Source organism: Bombus pyrosoma, linkage group LG6, assembly GCF_014825855.1.
Source record: "Bombus pyrosoma isolate SC7728 linkage group LG6, ASM1482585v1, whole genome shotgun sequence".
In the NCBI taxonomy this organism is placed as follows: domain Eukaryota; kingdom Metazoa; phylum Arthropoda; class Insecta; order Hymenoptera; family Apidae; genus Bombus; species Bombus pyrosoma.
In genome coordinates this window covers 6131870-6149206 of record NC_057775.1, presented here as the reverse complement: position 1 = coordinate 6149206, position 17337 = coordinate 6131870, and the positions used below count along the sequence as shown (strand labels likewise).

At 36.7% G+C, this 17337-nt stretch overlaps 1 protein-coding gene across 4 annotated transcripts in view; it reads left to right on the top strand.

Moving 5' to 3' along the window:
- LOC122568284 (FH1/FH2 domain-containing protein 3) overlaps positions 1 to 17337 on the top strand; it is a 240633-nt gene that overhangs the window by 180437 nt on the left and 42859 nt on the right. For all 4 annotated transcript variants that reach the window (XM_043727859.1, XM_043727858.1, XM_043727857.1 and 1 more), the window contains 3 exons: positions 10313 to 10826; positions 12424 to 12686; positions 15743 to 15874. In XM_043727859.1, coding sequence (XP_043583794.1) covers positions 10313 to 10826; positions 12424 to 12686; positions 15743 to 15874 — 909 coding nt within the window. The remainder of the gene's footprint in view (positions 1 to 10312; positions 10827 to 12423; positions 12687 to 15742; positions 15875 to 17337) is intronic.

Sequence of the window (17337 nt, the reverse complement as noted above, 5' to 3'; positions counted from 1 at the left end):
TTTAATAGAAGATGAGAAGAATACTGGGAGTAATTTTTTTTTTTTAGCATAACACGAAAGAAAAATTAATGGCCAAAAGTAGTATCCGTTATCTTCTTATAGAATTTCATCTTTTACAAAATATTTCATTATAAATAATATCGGAGAAGTATGCCTTAATTTGTTTTACTCTTACAGACACCAATGTTCCATCGCGTGTCTATAACAAAATCAATTTCGTCGTATCATAGTAATGATAGTACAGGCTGTAATTATATAATTGTTACTCGCAACTCTATAATTAAATTACATTCTGTCAAAAGTAAGCAAGCGTTTCTCAATGTTTCATATACCTTTTAAAGCATTCTATCTACTGCAATTTAGTTTTCGTCTGTAGCAGTATTTAATTGCTCGTATTTAAATGAAAAGATAATCCGCACGAAGAACACCATGTAAAGTAAATTACTCGGAGATAAGCGAAATTTCAGAAGTACTTGTTTTCACGTTCGCTCGAAACGTTCATTATAAATAATTATTACGGTAAACGGAGTCAAATGATAAAATGTTCAACGCATTTTATTCCATATTATTTCGTACACAAATTCACTGCAACCATTATAATTTGTAACCACATAATACAATCTCCCTCGCGTTTCGTTCTCTCAACTGCTCGTTACACGTTCATCTAACCTTATCGCAATCTAATAAATTCCACCGCTAAGTGCAATTTCAGTCAAAGTAACTTAATATACGCTACATCCTCCGTACCATACATCGCTGGTACCCGGCCACTTGTTATCCTTCATTACTTTATATAAATCGCGATAAAGAGATTCCTTTAAATGTCAGCGAAACAAGATTTCTCTGGCATAGACTTTAAAGTTCTGAACACCCCGTGACGGATATTTTTATCGCAGTTACATAAAGAATACAAAACGTTCGTTAAAACGAAAATCTCCGTAGCTGTTATTTGGACGACAACAGAAAGCCGAGTACGGAATGAAACTGTATATGAAAATATTTGTGAAACTGTATTTAAAACTGTAAGGCTGTTGTGAAGCGTGGATAGATCGATTGACAGCTGTTTTCGAAGTGACACGGTTCCTACGTTTTTCCGCATCTTCAAGCCTGCGATATACTGGTGCAAGTTAGCGAGGGAGGAACTTACGTATACTTACACACCAAAGATATTGCGTGTATATGTGCACGTTATCGGTAAAATTCCAACACCGCATAATGCGTAACATTCACCTACTTTTCTTCTAGGGAACAGATTTTTATCGATCCCCTTGTTTGATTCGAGAGATGCGTCCGCGACAGGAGAAACCAAGTTTCCGGGACGCGCGCACGTGGATTATGATTCTAAATCACCGGGAAAACGTTTTCTGTGCCGTTGGACGCAATGTCGTCGCAGTTCCCACCTATATTTTTTCCTTTCTTCTGCTACTCCGCCAGCTTTTTGCTTTCATTTTTTCGTTCTTCCTCGTTTTTTCTTCTCTCTCTCTCTTTCTCTCTTGCCTGTTTTTCGTTTCGTTCTGCTTTTGTTGCCGACGAGAGGAAAAACGGGTAACACGAGGGTGCTTCGCACAACGACTGGACGCTGTCGCTAGATTTTTCGCGCGGAAAATTATGACTGCTCTTTGGATATATGCTGATGAAATTGTATAACATACGCGACTAACTAGTACTCTTGTACGTGTTAAATGGTTGTTTCCTCGAGGAGCACATCGATGTCGTCTGTAGAGCACCTATTTTTATATACGAGAATTGAAGGAGATAATCGAATATTGTCTTTTGCGATGTGAAGGATTAAAATAAAGAGAAAAATTCATAAATATATACATATATGGTATAATATAATTAAATCCATATGGTCAACATAAACATATTGAAGCATTAAAGAAAAATTGTTATATTCAGGAATATACTTACATCAATGTATATTATAATGTATAACGATGTTTATATCGTTACAATGCATAATAATTTATTATCTCAAATAATGAACGATATATTTCCTAGAAATGTCGCCTATAATCAAAATAATAATTTTATGACCAGTTAACCAGAATCATGAAGGAAAACTGATTCTACATCCTTATGGCATTACCTGTTGAACTACAATCACACTTTACTGTGTAAAAAGTCGTGTGATTCCGTGAATCATCGATCGTTGATTATAATATCCCCATAGAGCTATACCGATAGTCGATGATTACGCGCGCGATCTACGCTCCCGTACACGCTTCTAATTAGATTTCGCGGCGTAACTTATGGCCGATGTAATGATAACGGGCCGGCTAATGCCCGCAACCGTGGCGCGCTTAAATCGCTTTACAATTATTGTCATTACCGGCGCGATTGTGCCGATGAAGCGGCGCGACGTTACGATTGCGACGTCGATGCTTGAAACGTGACGTTAACCCCTGCCAGTGCTTCTCAAATTCTTCGGGACATTTAACTTCTTGCCATCGCGCTTGCAAGCTCTTGGGATCAAGTAAACCGCATGGGAAACAATAGAATTATACAGAAGCAGCGAATTTTTTAAACTGCAGGCTTCAGAATTATTACAATTTTTAAGAATTAACATTTTTTCAAAATCGATTTACGACTTCTTAGACACCGATTAGTAGTAGAATTGTCAAACTCGTCAAAACGACGGATTTCAGACTATTGTTTTTACAATTATCTGGAACGTACGTATATTTTGTAGTTCGTAACGTTGTAATTTTTAATTTTAATATTTCGATGCACATAAAGGGGGTAGTTCTTTTCTTTTTTTAGTTAATCGTTTCTAAACAATTGCGATAACAGAAGCAACCGCCACGGCCACAAAAGACTAGTTCTCCCAAATTTCCGTGTGAGAGACACTGTTCCAAATGGTCAATATAGTTATATGTTAACGTTAACTTAATATTCGACACGCCATGCATATAAATGCTCATTATAGATCGGCCCTTTATCTTTTTATCCATTAACGCGGCTTCTGGCCGGGTTACATTAGCCTGGCCTATTTTTCCATCGCACGCAAAACGATTTTCAGACGGATTGGATTAAAAGCGGCGACATAACTCCCGCTAACAGGAAGACAGTCGAGAAATAACGCGGCACCATGCAAATTGCTAAATTTACGCGGTCGTGTTGTTACGTTAAATCACCACGGTCTACCAGGCCTCGGACTAGCGAGGGTGTTAAACGCGTAATGTCGTGTAACGTTTATTATTAGCATAATTACCGCATTAGCATACTCTTTTTTATTGGCTGGCCCAACAATAAATCTCCGGCTAAAACCAGCACCACGACAGATAACCACGATCATCGGGTTATCGCGTACAAACGATATATTCTAAATGACGTTCCTCTTTTCTTATCCTTCCTTTTTTCTTTTTGTCGGTCGGGTGTCGCGTGAAACGCGAGACTGGAAGCGGTCGCGGAATTAAATTTTGCTAACGTGCCGTGTTTCTTATCGGCGGAATTTATGAGTGGCCACCCTGGACCGTGATAAATTTTCTTTCGAGATTATGCGCGTTTTCTTGCTCCTTGCGCCGGCACAGCTTGCGGAACAATTTCGATTTCGTGAATGGATCGTAAACGTCGTTCGTGTATTTATTCGAACCTGGTTCAATTAGCATCGGTTTCTAATTGGAGAACATAAAGACAGGTCCATGTTGCGGAAATTAACGGCAGTTCGAAAGAAAGTCAGTTCCGCTCGAAAATACTCTCGGTACTTGCTGAAAAATGTTCATCGACTGTAAGTTGGCTGTCTTGCTTTTCCACGGAGTTACTTCGATACGAATGCCCGATACGTTACGGAAGTTTCGTTTGAATTGCTAAACGTTTCAAACGCTTATTACCGCACTGATCGTAACTGGTAATAAAGTCTGATGACTTTAGATTAGATTAGAACTTTAGATTATTTGCGGATAAATGCAATTCGTTGTATGTGAATATCGCTCGAGCAGTTACAGCTGAAATCAGGAACGTATCCTCCGTTCTTTTTTATATTAAAAATATGTTTAATTTCGTGGTTTCGTAATTTTAATATACCGAGTAAATACTTGTACAGCGTAATACCAACTTTGCGAGGAAAGAATTTAATTTTATAATTGATGAAATTCTTATTGCAACATGCTTATACAACATGATATATATGGATTCTTCATAAATCGCGAAATAGTAATCATGAAACTTTTAACGGCTCCTAATGATATTTCAAGTTTATTTCATTTTCTCTAGGCGTGTTAACATTTGTGGACGAGAATTTATGTACAATGTGTGTGCAGATCTTTATTGCCGTACATTAATTTATAGTACGTAAAGCATTTTGTTCGTCGTGTTTTTCGCAATTTGATAAACGTCCATTGAAGTTCGATTTTCGGGTTTACGTGGAAAGAAAAGCTACTCTTTATAGTCGTAGAAACTTCGTCTTTCGGTGTAGCACTAAACAGGCAGCCAACCGGTACTACGAACTTCCTGATGTTTAATTTAACAGTCGCCCTACCGAAACTTTCGCCCGAACGAATTTCACGAGCTGCTTTTCATGCCATCGCGTACTCCGTTACAACAGCGAACAAATCTAAATTTAATACCGTAGCCGGCCGCGAAAAAACAAAAGAAATGTGAAACCTACGAAATGAAAATTGAATTTTTATTGCGTACCGTATAGAAAAGTGTATAGTATTACCAGGGTAAAATTTGATGTTCATGCTGAAACATGTATTCGTTTCAGTGCATATAAAAGTAGTATTATAATATTATATACACTATACGAATCGACGATATTGATTGTTAATATTCTCTGCAAATTACATTCTATACGATTTTATCGAAAAAATATTAAAATTTTATTATATTATCGATAATGCTATACCATTGAAAGAACATCATAATTTAAGAAAAATGGAAAACTTGTTTCTCTCTTGAGACTTTTTAAATTTATGAAATTGGTTCGCGGTGAGAATATTCAACAAGTAATTCTTTCAAATACGTACGGAGTTTAAGCAATGTTTTAACGTTATTAATTCAACGAATTTTGATTTGCACGTCGTGTAGATTTTTTACATTTTTAACAATTAAGAAAGAGAACTACTTTCTTAACGACTAGTATGGACTAAATTTTTTAAAAAGACAGTTATATTTATAATACACTGCTCAGAGCAATTAGAAGATCGTTTTCTGCGTCACGTTGATTGTTATACTCACTTTCAGGACATAAAACGTTTGAAATTACATATAATTTTATAACACATTATATAACAACACAGAATATGTATAACGTTTTACGAGGGACACGATCGATTTTTCGAAGAAACTTGAAGATTCGTCAGTCAAGAACCCGTTCATTAGAGATCATTACAATTGACGGATAATTAGTTGAAAAAGTACGATGGACCAAGTGGTATGAATGCCGAGTTCGAGCAATCGGTCAGAATAGATTAAGGGGAAATTACCGGCTGGCTGATCTTTCTACGGAAGAAAAGTTTCATTCGATCGACACAATAGTTCCATTATCCGACAGTTCACTAACGCATTTTCGCTGATTTAACCCATTTACATCGGAAAACGCGGTCAGTTGCCCAACACGAAGTGTCCTATGTAGTGGTAAACGTGCATTAGTTTCCATACGTTCACGAATCCATCAAAGATTACATTTGCAGCTGTGGATGATAATGGATTTCTTATAAAATTTGCATATACCAATTGGAAGATATTACGAAATAGTTGTTTCAAATAAGTTTCTATATCTTCGTTTTAATACTTTTTAATATAATATGCTTAGCTGAAGATTATATCGATGCAATTCTGTTCACTGTTATCCTTCAGAAAATATTATTTAGAATTTATTTTTATAACACGTTTCAAATTATCGCGTATATATAATAAAATTATGACTTAATTAATTATAAAATTAAAGAGGTTTGTAAGAATTTAAATACCCGACTGAATTCAAATTCTTATAATCTTGATTCATACTACTATAATTTTCAGTTCACCATATAAAGTTATATATACATGTCAGTTCTTTAAGTGTTCACTGAAATAACAAAATGTAATCGGGAAAGACACTAATCGTGTTTATGATTTGGATTAGGATATATATGTTTTACGTATAGTTTTATTTCTCTTATCGCTCTTTTATTAATTCTCTGAACAATATCTTGTTTCCTTTGTTTGGTTATCAATTACATTCGTATTTAATACAACAAATAAATCACTGTTTTTATTTTTTTTCTTTTTTTTTGGCTTTGATGGTGAAATTCCTACGATAGCGTTCAATAATTAAGTTATATGTTTTTGTTTGATGTCGAAAACAATATTAGCAGTGATATTGTTATATATTGGAAAAGTTAACCAGCGGAATATTTACGATATTGCTGCGAGTTCGAGTTCTTGTCTCTCTGTGACTCTTCACGTAGTTGAATTACAACGTGAAACAACCTACTATGCAGTCCAGAAAGAAATGAAAATCTCCGGATTTATACGAATTTTTCATTGTTGTAATTTAATATTTCATTCGGTAGCTTTATTGGTATACCAAGTTCTTTTCAATACAATCCTATTCAATCATAAAGCTGTAATAATATTTCTCATATTCTGTCGAAGGGAAGCGTTGCACAGAAGCTGGAAAAATATACTGGAAAATAATCAAGAGTAGTTTATCTTGCAAACTTCTCATGTAATTACTTTCTAGGTTCATTTACATTGCTGTAGCGAACTGAGCAAATTCAACATTCAGTTTTATGCAGAATCAGCAGCTAAAGGATGGTTAAAGTGAAAAGAAGCTGCACTAAAAACGCACATCATCGTGTGTGTGTGCACTATTTTTCATTAATAAAGATAAAGTCGGTAAGGGATGTTACATAAATATGCCAATGCGCGACATTATTTGGAAAATATTCTGAATATTTTGCATCGATAAAATTAAAAAATCCCGCTCCAGATGAACTGCGAGACTTTGATAATAACAAAGTCAAAAAATCATAAAGTCCAATGAGATCTTGGGGTTTCAGCGATCCCAGGGCCGACAGAACTTTGACATTATGCGCATCGTGCATCTTACAATCTTGGCAATTTCAGAATCAAAGAGGCTTTAGTGTCATCTGATTTTTAGGGTCTTGGTGATTTGAAGATTTATGCGAGACTTGCTGTTAGGTGAATCTGGTAATAATGGTGAATCTGGCAGTGATAATAATTTCGTTAATTTTATGGCCAAGACAAGTCCAAATGGGACAAATGACTGTCGTCAAATTTTTTGTCGATCGATGTTCTCATAACTAATTGTTCTATCAATCAGCGTTCTGATAATTGTGGTTCTATCGTATTATATTATAAATAAGTTGTATCCTACCATTTTTGATCGTAGTATTTTTTCAAATATTCCTATAATGTCAGAAAAGTGGACTCGACTATCGTTTTCAGTTTTCATTTTATTTACACGCGTCATGTTCAGGATTATCAATGAAATTTAAAGTAACCGCTACATCGTGCGATAGAGGATATTCATTTCCTTCACTCGCAATATTTTTGCTACGTACATGAAATGTCGATATCTAATACGATACGTAGATACATAAATATCAGTGAGGAAAATCGAGTCCAGTATTTTATGAAAACATTGCGTTTCAAACGGGTATCGATACTTGCAACTAACAGAATAACGACGCGACCCGACGTCGAGACTCTATTTTCATAAACTACGCTACGCTCCTATCCCGCTTTGCACCTATCTTTCGTTTCCATTTTTCAAACGCAGCACTGAATCTCGTAAACAAAGAGAAAGCTCCTTTTTCATGTCACATCGTGCCCTGCGTTTACGATTTTGACATTTTTATAATTATTATCATCGAATATTTGTATCACTCACTTTGTCAGAACTGATACATTTAAAACAGTGAAAGTAAATTCCGCACCAACTTTGTTCACAGTTATGAAATTTTATAGATATTCGATACTTGAAACAAAATTAAAAAAGATTAATATTAATCTATTGTCAATAAATATATTTTTCCACAGTTTTTAGGCAAATCATGTTGTTTGTCTGCGAGTCTAATTTTTTTTTATCAATCTCATAGTTCGATAGATTTGAAAAAATCTGCGAAACAAATATCAATATCTCTGCTACATTATAAACAATTCGTCAAAACAGATATTTCATACCTCTTTCAATAAGAATAAAAATTCTTATCGAAGAAATTCGAGATTAAAATTTCGTTTGATCAAATAAGATTATTCTCGGTATCTGTAATGTAAGAACAGGAAATATGCGAAGGAAGCAAAATTATCGAAGAAATAGCAAATACTTGGCCATCAAGTACACATTACTTCGTCGTCGATAAGGCCACGATTAGTTGCGCTTCTATCACTTGTACACTTCGACAGAGAACTAGTTATACCACCATGACCCAATAATTAATTGTCGCGCAGCAATACACCGAGCTCAATTAGAACTCGTACTAGTTATACAGCAAGTAAATTACAACTTTTGACATGACCACGTAACGTTCGTTGCACGAGTTGATAATTTGTTCGCGGCTAGTTATTATTGTGTAATTTACCGGATTTCCGGCGCGACTACCTTCTATAACAGGTGGCGGATAATTTTTGAACAGAATAGGAGTCGCGATCAATAACGAAGCGGATTTTAGTAATTCTAATCGTAACTTCGTCTAAGAAAAAGGAAAGATCACACCACGATTCCTTGAAATTTTCCACTTTCTCTTTCATATGATTTTATCTCTATTTAGATTTTACAATTAGTCACGACTTATGGACCAATTAACGCCCGCTGTATCGAAAGAAGTACACTCGATATATAGCATCACAATAATTCCAGAGTTCAAACGAGACTTGGTGACTTAATGACGTAGAATCTTTGCAAGTAAATTCGTGGATTTTAAGATCGATAGTTTTATTAAAAAAGTAGCAAGTATACTTGCAAGATAATATCCACGAGAAACGTTTAATAAAACAACAATGTTTTCTTTTCAAATACTGAAAGATAGTAAGATATACCGAAAGATATTTTAATTTTCAAGATTCTGAAATTTAAAATTTCTTCTTAATTACCCAATTTATTTACGTCGTAACTATAGTCGCAGGGATTGTTGTGCATCAATATTCTTCGAATTAAAGTAAAAGTTTAAAAAAAATATTTCTCTCCCACCATCATCTAAGTAATTCGCCAAACTTTGCAAATATATACCGCAAACTTGGCAACGACATGAACTAATTTCAAGTCGCTCGGAGGCACGCGTTAAACCGATGGTAAACGTGGGCCGCGAAATCCGGTAGCACGAGTCAGGCGAAAAATCAATTTCGCGGACAACACGAGGCGTCGCCTGGCAAGTGGAAAAGAGAAAAATGACAAAAGTCGATCTGAACCGTTCGGAGATTGATGGATTTCATCCTGGTGGTCGCGAGAGTGGCGGCGGAGAATGCGACAAAAGCTTCTCATTGGATATTTGCATCGGCTGTCAGAGATGTGGCGATGCTTTCCCTGCGCTGCCGTCGAAAACCAAACAAAAAGGAGAGAAAAAAGGATTAACGTAAAAGGGGAAAATGGAAAGGGTGAACGGGTGAGAGCGTGAGAAAGTTCCGTTGTTCTAGGAAACAAAAGACCTCCCCGTCGTCCTGAAGATTATGATTCATGCGAAATTGATGAACCGCGAACGACTACGCGCGCGTGTATATTTAACTCGCGCGCAGGGTGCCAGATATTACGCGAGCGTTAGGTTCGCTCAGACGAACCTTTGTTCGACGAAAGTTTGTTCGTTTATGGAATTGTTTTACGTTGAATATGGATTTGGCTGCAGGGACTAAAATTGTTTTCCGTATCGTGCTATAGGTTTTTATATAGGTATGTTGGGTCGTTTTGGGAAGGCTGTAGTTCTCCGTTGTTTCTGTAAATGTTTCGTTTTTGTTTGTTTATATATCTGCGAAAGTAGGCATATTAATGGAATAATACGAGGGAATAAATTTTCACCATTTTATTGCCACAAATAGGAACAAAGCTTGAGAATGAATTCAGTAAACAGATAGTTTAGTGGAAATTTATTTACTATAGGAATTTGATGTTGGATATTTGTCTATATAAGTTAGGGGTTCAGTGGTAAAAGACAAGAACTCTGATATTAAAAATGAATCATTTGGTATTTAACTACTTGTATATCTCGGTACCTCTAAACAGGATTTACAAACGCGGAAACTAATTCAACTTTATCTTTAATTCTTCTTCGTTTGACACTTCTCCATCATCTTCAAACAAACATCCCTCCCTTTCAAATTCTTACACAAATATAAGCTGATTAACAGTTTTATGCTTTTAATCGTACAGCTCTCGGTCAGGTGATGCTCTATGTGGATGGCATGAATGGAGTGATGGAACACGGTCAGACGGTTCAGTGGTTATACACGTTAATAGCCAGCCGCTTCCGATTAGTGGTGAAGACTGCACTGAAGCTGTTGCTGGTATTCGTCGAATATGTGGAGACAAACAGTCTGCTGCTGGTCAGGGCCGTTAGATCGGTCGATACATCCAGGGGCATGATACCCTGGACGAACGTGATGAAGCTGCTGAAGGATTACGACGCCGCCGACACGGAATTACTGATCTACGCGACGACGTTGGTCAACAAGTGTTTGAACGGTATACCGGACCAGGACACTTATTACGATCAGGTGGACTGTTTGGAGGAGCAGGGAATCGAGGGCATCATCCAGAGGTACATGTCGAAGCAAGGCACCGATCTTGATCTACTCAGACAATTCCAGATCTACGAGGCCGTGCTGCATCACGAGGACGGGAACGATAGGGGCTCGCCTATTCGTCAGCTGGACGATAACATCAGGTATCGATTTGAGGCCTCGATCGCTTCGTATGCCATTCTCCCTTTAGCAACTTTGTTGATCTTGGTATGTAACGTGTTCTGGATAATACAGGTAGAGAAATTTCGTGTGGTCTAAGTTGCAAGTTGCGCAGGATTACGCGCAGATAGAATCTTCGAAAGACCGAGTATGAAAGTCTCAAGTGATCTTACTCGCTCATGTAATATATATAGAACATAGTTTTTGAAGATGAAATGATCATGTTTCCAAAATATAACTGAATATCTATCTGTACGAGTAAAAGCAGTTGAACTCACAATATATGTAGTGATAGAACTCTCGGATTATTCAGACAAAATCGCTTTCACGGGCATGTGTTTGGATTAGTGCCTAATCATCGTTTTACCGCGATAAATTTCAAGTTCCGTTTTATCCGAGCACGCTAACAAGTTGACCTTTACGGCTCTCATAATTCTCGCATTAGCTCGTTCTTCTAGTTCTCATTTATTAATTCAATAACCGTACATCTACCTATTAAAGAATGGGATAGATTTGAACCATTTATTTTAAAATTGTAATATTCTTAAGTCAATGCGTGTCATCTATCGTCCCTCTTAACGTATGAACGATCACGTTGTTATACCGAAATCCCTTGTTCCTATACGTGATAATAAATGACTCTTCTAAATGATGGATTGGTCATCGCGAGGTGGATGAAGCAAATTGAGAGCAAGGTATCCATCATTGTAGGCCGCGTTCGTGTGAAGAAGTCAGTTGTTCCAAAGTAGCCCCTAAACTAGAATACAATCACTAGATATATCGCATGTCCATAGTTGATTGAATGTTCAAACGCAGATAGGTGTATTGCCTTGAATTCTCCAGTGAGTAAAAATTGCTCCATTTGACTCTAGACTGTGCAGTCTGAATAATATTTTCAATTTTCACTAGTAGTGGAAAACGATTGGCAAATATATTGTATTTAATGTTTTGTCCATTAACGTATAAATGAAAAATCAACATATATAAATACAGTAAATAAATTAAATTTTCAAGAATACCCTTCGTCGATTCTGAATAGTATTTAATATCATTATTCTATACCTGGAAAATGGTATTTCATACACAAAATATTTTATACAAAATGTCTCAATTTTAGTGTTTTAAAAAAATTGTTTTTCTATAAAATGGCGTTACTTTAGAGCTTCGAAATCCAAATATATTACTCTGCTCAAATAATGTTATGACCGAAGGAGCTATTTCGACGACAAAATCACAAAGTTGGAAAAAGATTAACAAATTATGCAGTTTTTCTGGTTAGATTATATCGCAATATATATGCCACTTAAATTCGAAGAGTGACTGGTAAATTTTCATTTTTTTGCTTGGCATAACACTATGTAAATTGGCGAGTTACGACGATCGATATATTTCAAGTGGATTACGCAAATATCACGACTCGTATCGCCAATCAAGTAGTACGAATCAATGACTAGGCAATATGAACGTCAAAATAGAAACTCGCTCAAGATCCATCGTATAATATTTTAAATTTACGACACAACGTCGAAATATGAAAATCGTGAACATAATAATTCACTTTGAAACACTTTTCCCTCGCAGGAAAACGCTACGAAACCGGAAGTCCCTGGTGGATTCTCACGAACGGCGAAAATCCCGGCGACACTCGACGGGCACGTCTCCATTGTCGATGTCCTTGAACGCGCGCCTAAGTCCGCGGCTCAACCACTCGTTGGGTATAAGCTCACTGAACAACACGCTAAACTCAAGTTTGCCCGACGACGACGACGAGTCGAGCAGTTCTCAGAGTTCGCAGGGTCATCTCGGTGAAGTTCAATTGAATGGCAGCTACAAGGAGAACAAAGGTGAGACACCTTTTTTCCTATTATTTTACGTTGACTTTCCTAGATCGGTGCTGACCATCGATAAGATATCTCACTTCGTTTTTATCTCTGTTTTCATGATAATATTCTATAGCACTGACATTTCACGCGTGCTTTGTCTTTACGTATATCTATCCTGTTATCATATTTTTTTCTACGTGTATCATATACGTTACATATTTTTTGCTTTATATTCCATTCAGTAACATACGTATACTATATTTGATTATTTAACTGCACTTGCAATCTGCACGTGCAGTATTTGTGCTAGTTATTCCGTCGTATTTTCGTACTTTATTGTCGTCTTTTTAAATCTTTCTATTAAAAAATATTTGAAGAATAGAAGAATACAGTTCCGGGGAAAATTTGAAAAGTTGTAGGAAAATGATGCAAAGGACGTAGCATTTTTAAATGCTATCCAATGCGATACAGCGATGTCGATATTTGTACAGGCTTATGACAGCTGCAGTAACGAGTCGAAGGGATTGGAAGATTCTTTAATTATACGAACGTAATCATTTCTTTCGTTCCATTTCTCTAAAAGCAATCAATTACGTTTTCAAGTTGTACGTATTTACAGTACAAAATTCGCGCAAAGATCGCACAATGCTCTTAGCATTTTCATTCCAATTAAATGTCAATAAGATTCACTATGAGTGAATAAGATACATTCTTAAAACATTTAATTTAACTAAGAACATTTGTTTTAATCTTGCCGCTTACAGTTTTATTTATCTCTTTAAATCTTTCTTCTAAAACGCCTAAAAACAAATCAACAGCCGCGTTTGTAATTATTTCCGAAAGTCTAGCAACTAAGATTCACATTATTAAATTGTGCAGTTCTGCACCCTCGTTAAAGACTATTTTTGTAGAACCATTTAATCTTCATTTGGCTATAAGTCAGGGCACAGACTATTCTTCATAATACCGACATGTTGGGAGTCTCTCTCCTGACAACTGTAACGCATTATTACCTAAAAAATTAAAAAATTTGACAAGGGTCATTTTCGTTGCGAGTCTCTCAATTGGTCAGCATCGTTCCAGCATGATTTCTCCTTCTCTCTCTCTCTCTCCCTCCTCTCTTTCTCTCTCTCTCTCCCTCCTCTCTTTCTGTTATCCCGAATGAAACACATTTTCACTTTCGTTTGGCGTGTATACGCATACGGGTAGTCGATGTACGTCGCAAATCCGCTCGTTAACGATTCGACCGCGCGATGAATACGAACTTCGACGCCCACGAGCGGCGATTTCCGCGTTAACGGATCGTCCCTCTCTCGGGAGAGAGACCTTGCGGTTTTCAGTTCCCCCGTGCGTTTCGTTGCGGATGCAGCACGCGGCGAATGCGAACTGCACGCTAGAGACCGAGCGAAAAGCGTAGTTTCGCTCGAAGGGGGCCGTGATTGAGCACGTTTAGATCGTCGCATCGTTGCGGAAAACGACTAGTACGGATTCACGCCGATCGGGTCAAGTACGCCGCGTGAACTCGCTTCACCGGAAACGGAATGTCGATGTCGCGGCCATGAGTAATCGGCTGATTCAAACGGTTATGTTTTCACCGTTTTCATCGTTTTGTGTGCACGTTTATCGCTATTCCGAGGAAGTTGTCTTCTAACGCGTCGTATATCGATACAGCGTATTTATTACATTTTTATAATTTTACTTTACCTCATTACGTTTCTATAACGTTTTATCACTTGCATTCGTCGCCGTTAGTAGAAGAAGGTTTTACACTCTCGCTGCTATCGACGCATAAATTAAATTTTGTTAATTGTATTGAATTACAAAGTTTTAATTCAATCGATGATCCAGCGTTCTTGGGTTTGTCTTGTAAGTGCAAAAACATTTCCCATGAAGAAGATACTTACATTTGTATATAGCTTCTGAGGAAGGAAATAAAACGAGGGTGCTAAAGAAAGTATTAGATTGCTGCGTAAGTTGTGTTTGTTAAATCTTTTTATACGAACGAATTAAAAATTTATACAGATGCTAAAAGATATTTGGTACAAACATTGTCTTCGTTATTTTTATTATTTTATTATTGAGAAGATATTTGCATAAAAAGGCACAAATGATCGAAGCAGGAACTGTAGTAACATTATACGAAGTGAAATCGGTACAGTAGAGCATTTTTATTCGGCATTCACAATTGGTGTAGGTGTTACGACTGTTTGAACCTGATATTATTGATTTGTAAAGTTCTGTAGAGAAGATAGCAATCTCGAAGACGATACTGGAGGAGGACATCGGACAATGATTAATAGCGTTGAAATAATCTGGTCGATCGAAAAAATTCTGCCATTCGCCATTTGTAAGATTGCATCGAAGCTTGGAATTCACAGTTGAAACGTTGTGATTTATCTTCGTAAAGAATGATTTGCATCAAGACTGTCAAGAATGTATATGAGCAGGCAATATTTCCATCCGCGTTTATCTTTATTATGCTTCAACTTCATCCACAATTTTCAAACTAAAAATTGTCACTCGTACCACTTTCTCCCTAAGCCGCTCGTATATCACCGTTTATATAAACCACTAAGGAGGAATGTTCTTCGTTATACAGAACTTACACGGCGATCGAATAAAATTCCACAGAACGGCAAAGTGAAACAACGTTATACGAACGTTGACAAAATTCTGCGTGAAATTTTCCAACCGATTCGCCGGCGGTAACGTGCATGGAATAATCGAGGATACGGTGTCGAGCGTCGCATCAACTATAGAGTCGACGAAATAATTGATACACCGCGTATTTTTGGCGCGAGCTCGAACCGCGAAGAAATGACACGCGTGACGAGCAGAATTTATCGTGACTGTCGTCGAGGGACGTTTCGATTCGTATCGCGGCCGATAAATCAAAACGAAAGTTCGGCGGTGGTGTGATTCGACGCGAACGAAAACGATCGCGCGATAAGCGGTTCGGTGTCGCGTAACCACGCGCCTGGTAAATAGTAAATTATAGTTCGATGCGGAAAATGATCGGCCGCGTGTGTATTGGCGGCGAACGGGCCAGGAAAGAAGTGATTTATTGCGGCTTTCAGTGGACGTTGGCGTGACACCGGCGTTAAGACGTCGAAGGGAACGAGCTGAGAGGCAGAGGAGCTTTATCAGGGAGCAGCAAGAGGCCACGGCGACTATGCGAGCATCCGTGGTACCCTCGGACGATCAGGAAAGTCAGTAATAGATTATTATCGTTTCACTATTACCATTAATGGGGAAGTAATGAGAATTTCGTTTAACGTGTTCGCTTTATCGGATTTTCACGGTATACAAATTTCTTGTATGATAAAACGAATAATATTCGTACAAAGTCTAGGTCTCTGTACTTTTATTGAAGTTTACGGGAGAATTTTTGCTTCTCGAAGGAAATTGATTTAATGAATGATTCGATGATTATATAATAGCTAGGTAGATACAGAATGTAGCAAACACATATGGAAGAGAAAATAATCTGATGGAGATTTTATGCGAATAGATATCGTAGATTTTATATTTTCCACCATCGAACTTTTACACAACTCGCAAATATTTACCAAACTGAAACACAATTAGGTAATTTTTACGTGAGTATGAAATAGATTTTTAAGCTAACAGATTGTATTGGTATCGTAGGTTTTATAATGAAACATAGGTTCCATGTGTTTCATCATAAAAGATTAGGCAATGTTGGAAAAGTGCGAATTTGGGAGATTTCTGAACAGATGCAAGAAGGTTAAGAAAGATGTTATGAGGTTAGGTCAAGGTTATAAAGCCCAGTGTATCGGCAGGAAGTAATCGATACAATTTATGAGATACGCTGCTGTAATTTTGTTTTAAACACTATATACTGACCAGTGTTATAACTATCAATTCTACATATTTATAAAACAATCAAAATATCTAGATTCAATTTTGTTCCTAATTTTATTTCCATTCAAAATTTGTGAAATATTATTAATTTTATTTCAATGGAAATTTCATTAAATACATATTATAATTGGGATTTTGTATCAAAGATTATATTTGAAGAAATGGAGGATATATTTTGATTAGTTATTAATTTATTTACCTAGTTATTAATTTTGTTTCAAAAACCTAATCTGAAGAAAGAAATCACGTAGAATTTAACCGATAGTTTGAGAAATTGTTCATTTTCCGTTCAAGAAAAAATAGTAGCAAGCGTTAACGAGTTATAAACGAGTCTTGGTATCGTTTTAACTCGTGAGAAACCCATGTTTTCAGTTGTGTAACTTTACCAGGCTTTTAAAGATGTTTGTGTATAGTTCTCATGGGCTGTTTGAAGTTTCTCTCGACTAGTTTCTCGGGTGGTAGTTGGAGGATCAGTTTCTGTTTGCATTTTTAAGCGATCCTCGTCAAACCTAAGCTTTTGATTCTCTCCGCGTAACTCGGTGAACGTCGATTCTCCAATTCTTCGAAGATTCGACTATAGAAGCTTTCAAAACTTATGATCTCTGACCTCAAAGCAAACAACGAAATTAGAACACGTTAGAATTGTAAAGAAATATACCTGTAAACAAGTTAATATAGTACGCGCATAGTCAAACTATTGTCTGTAAGCAAACAAATCATCTACTAAAACAATAATAAGCAACGTAGAGAGTAATAACTTAATTAATTGGAAGTAATTGAACGGCTC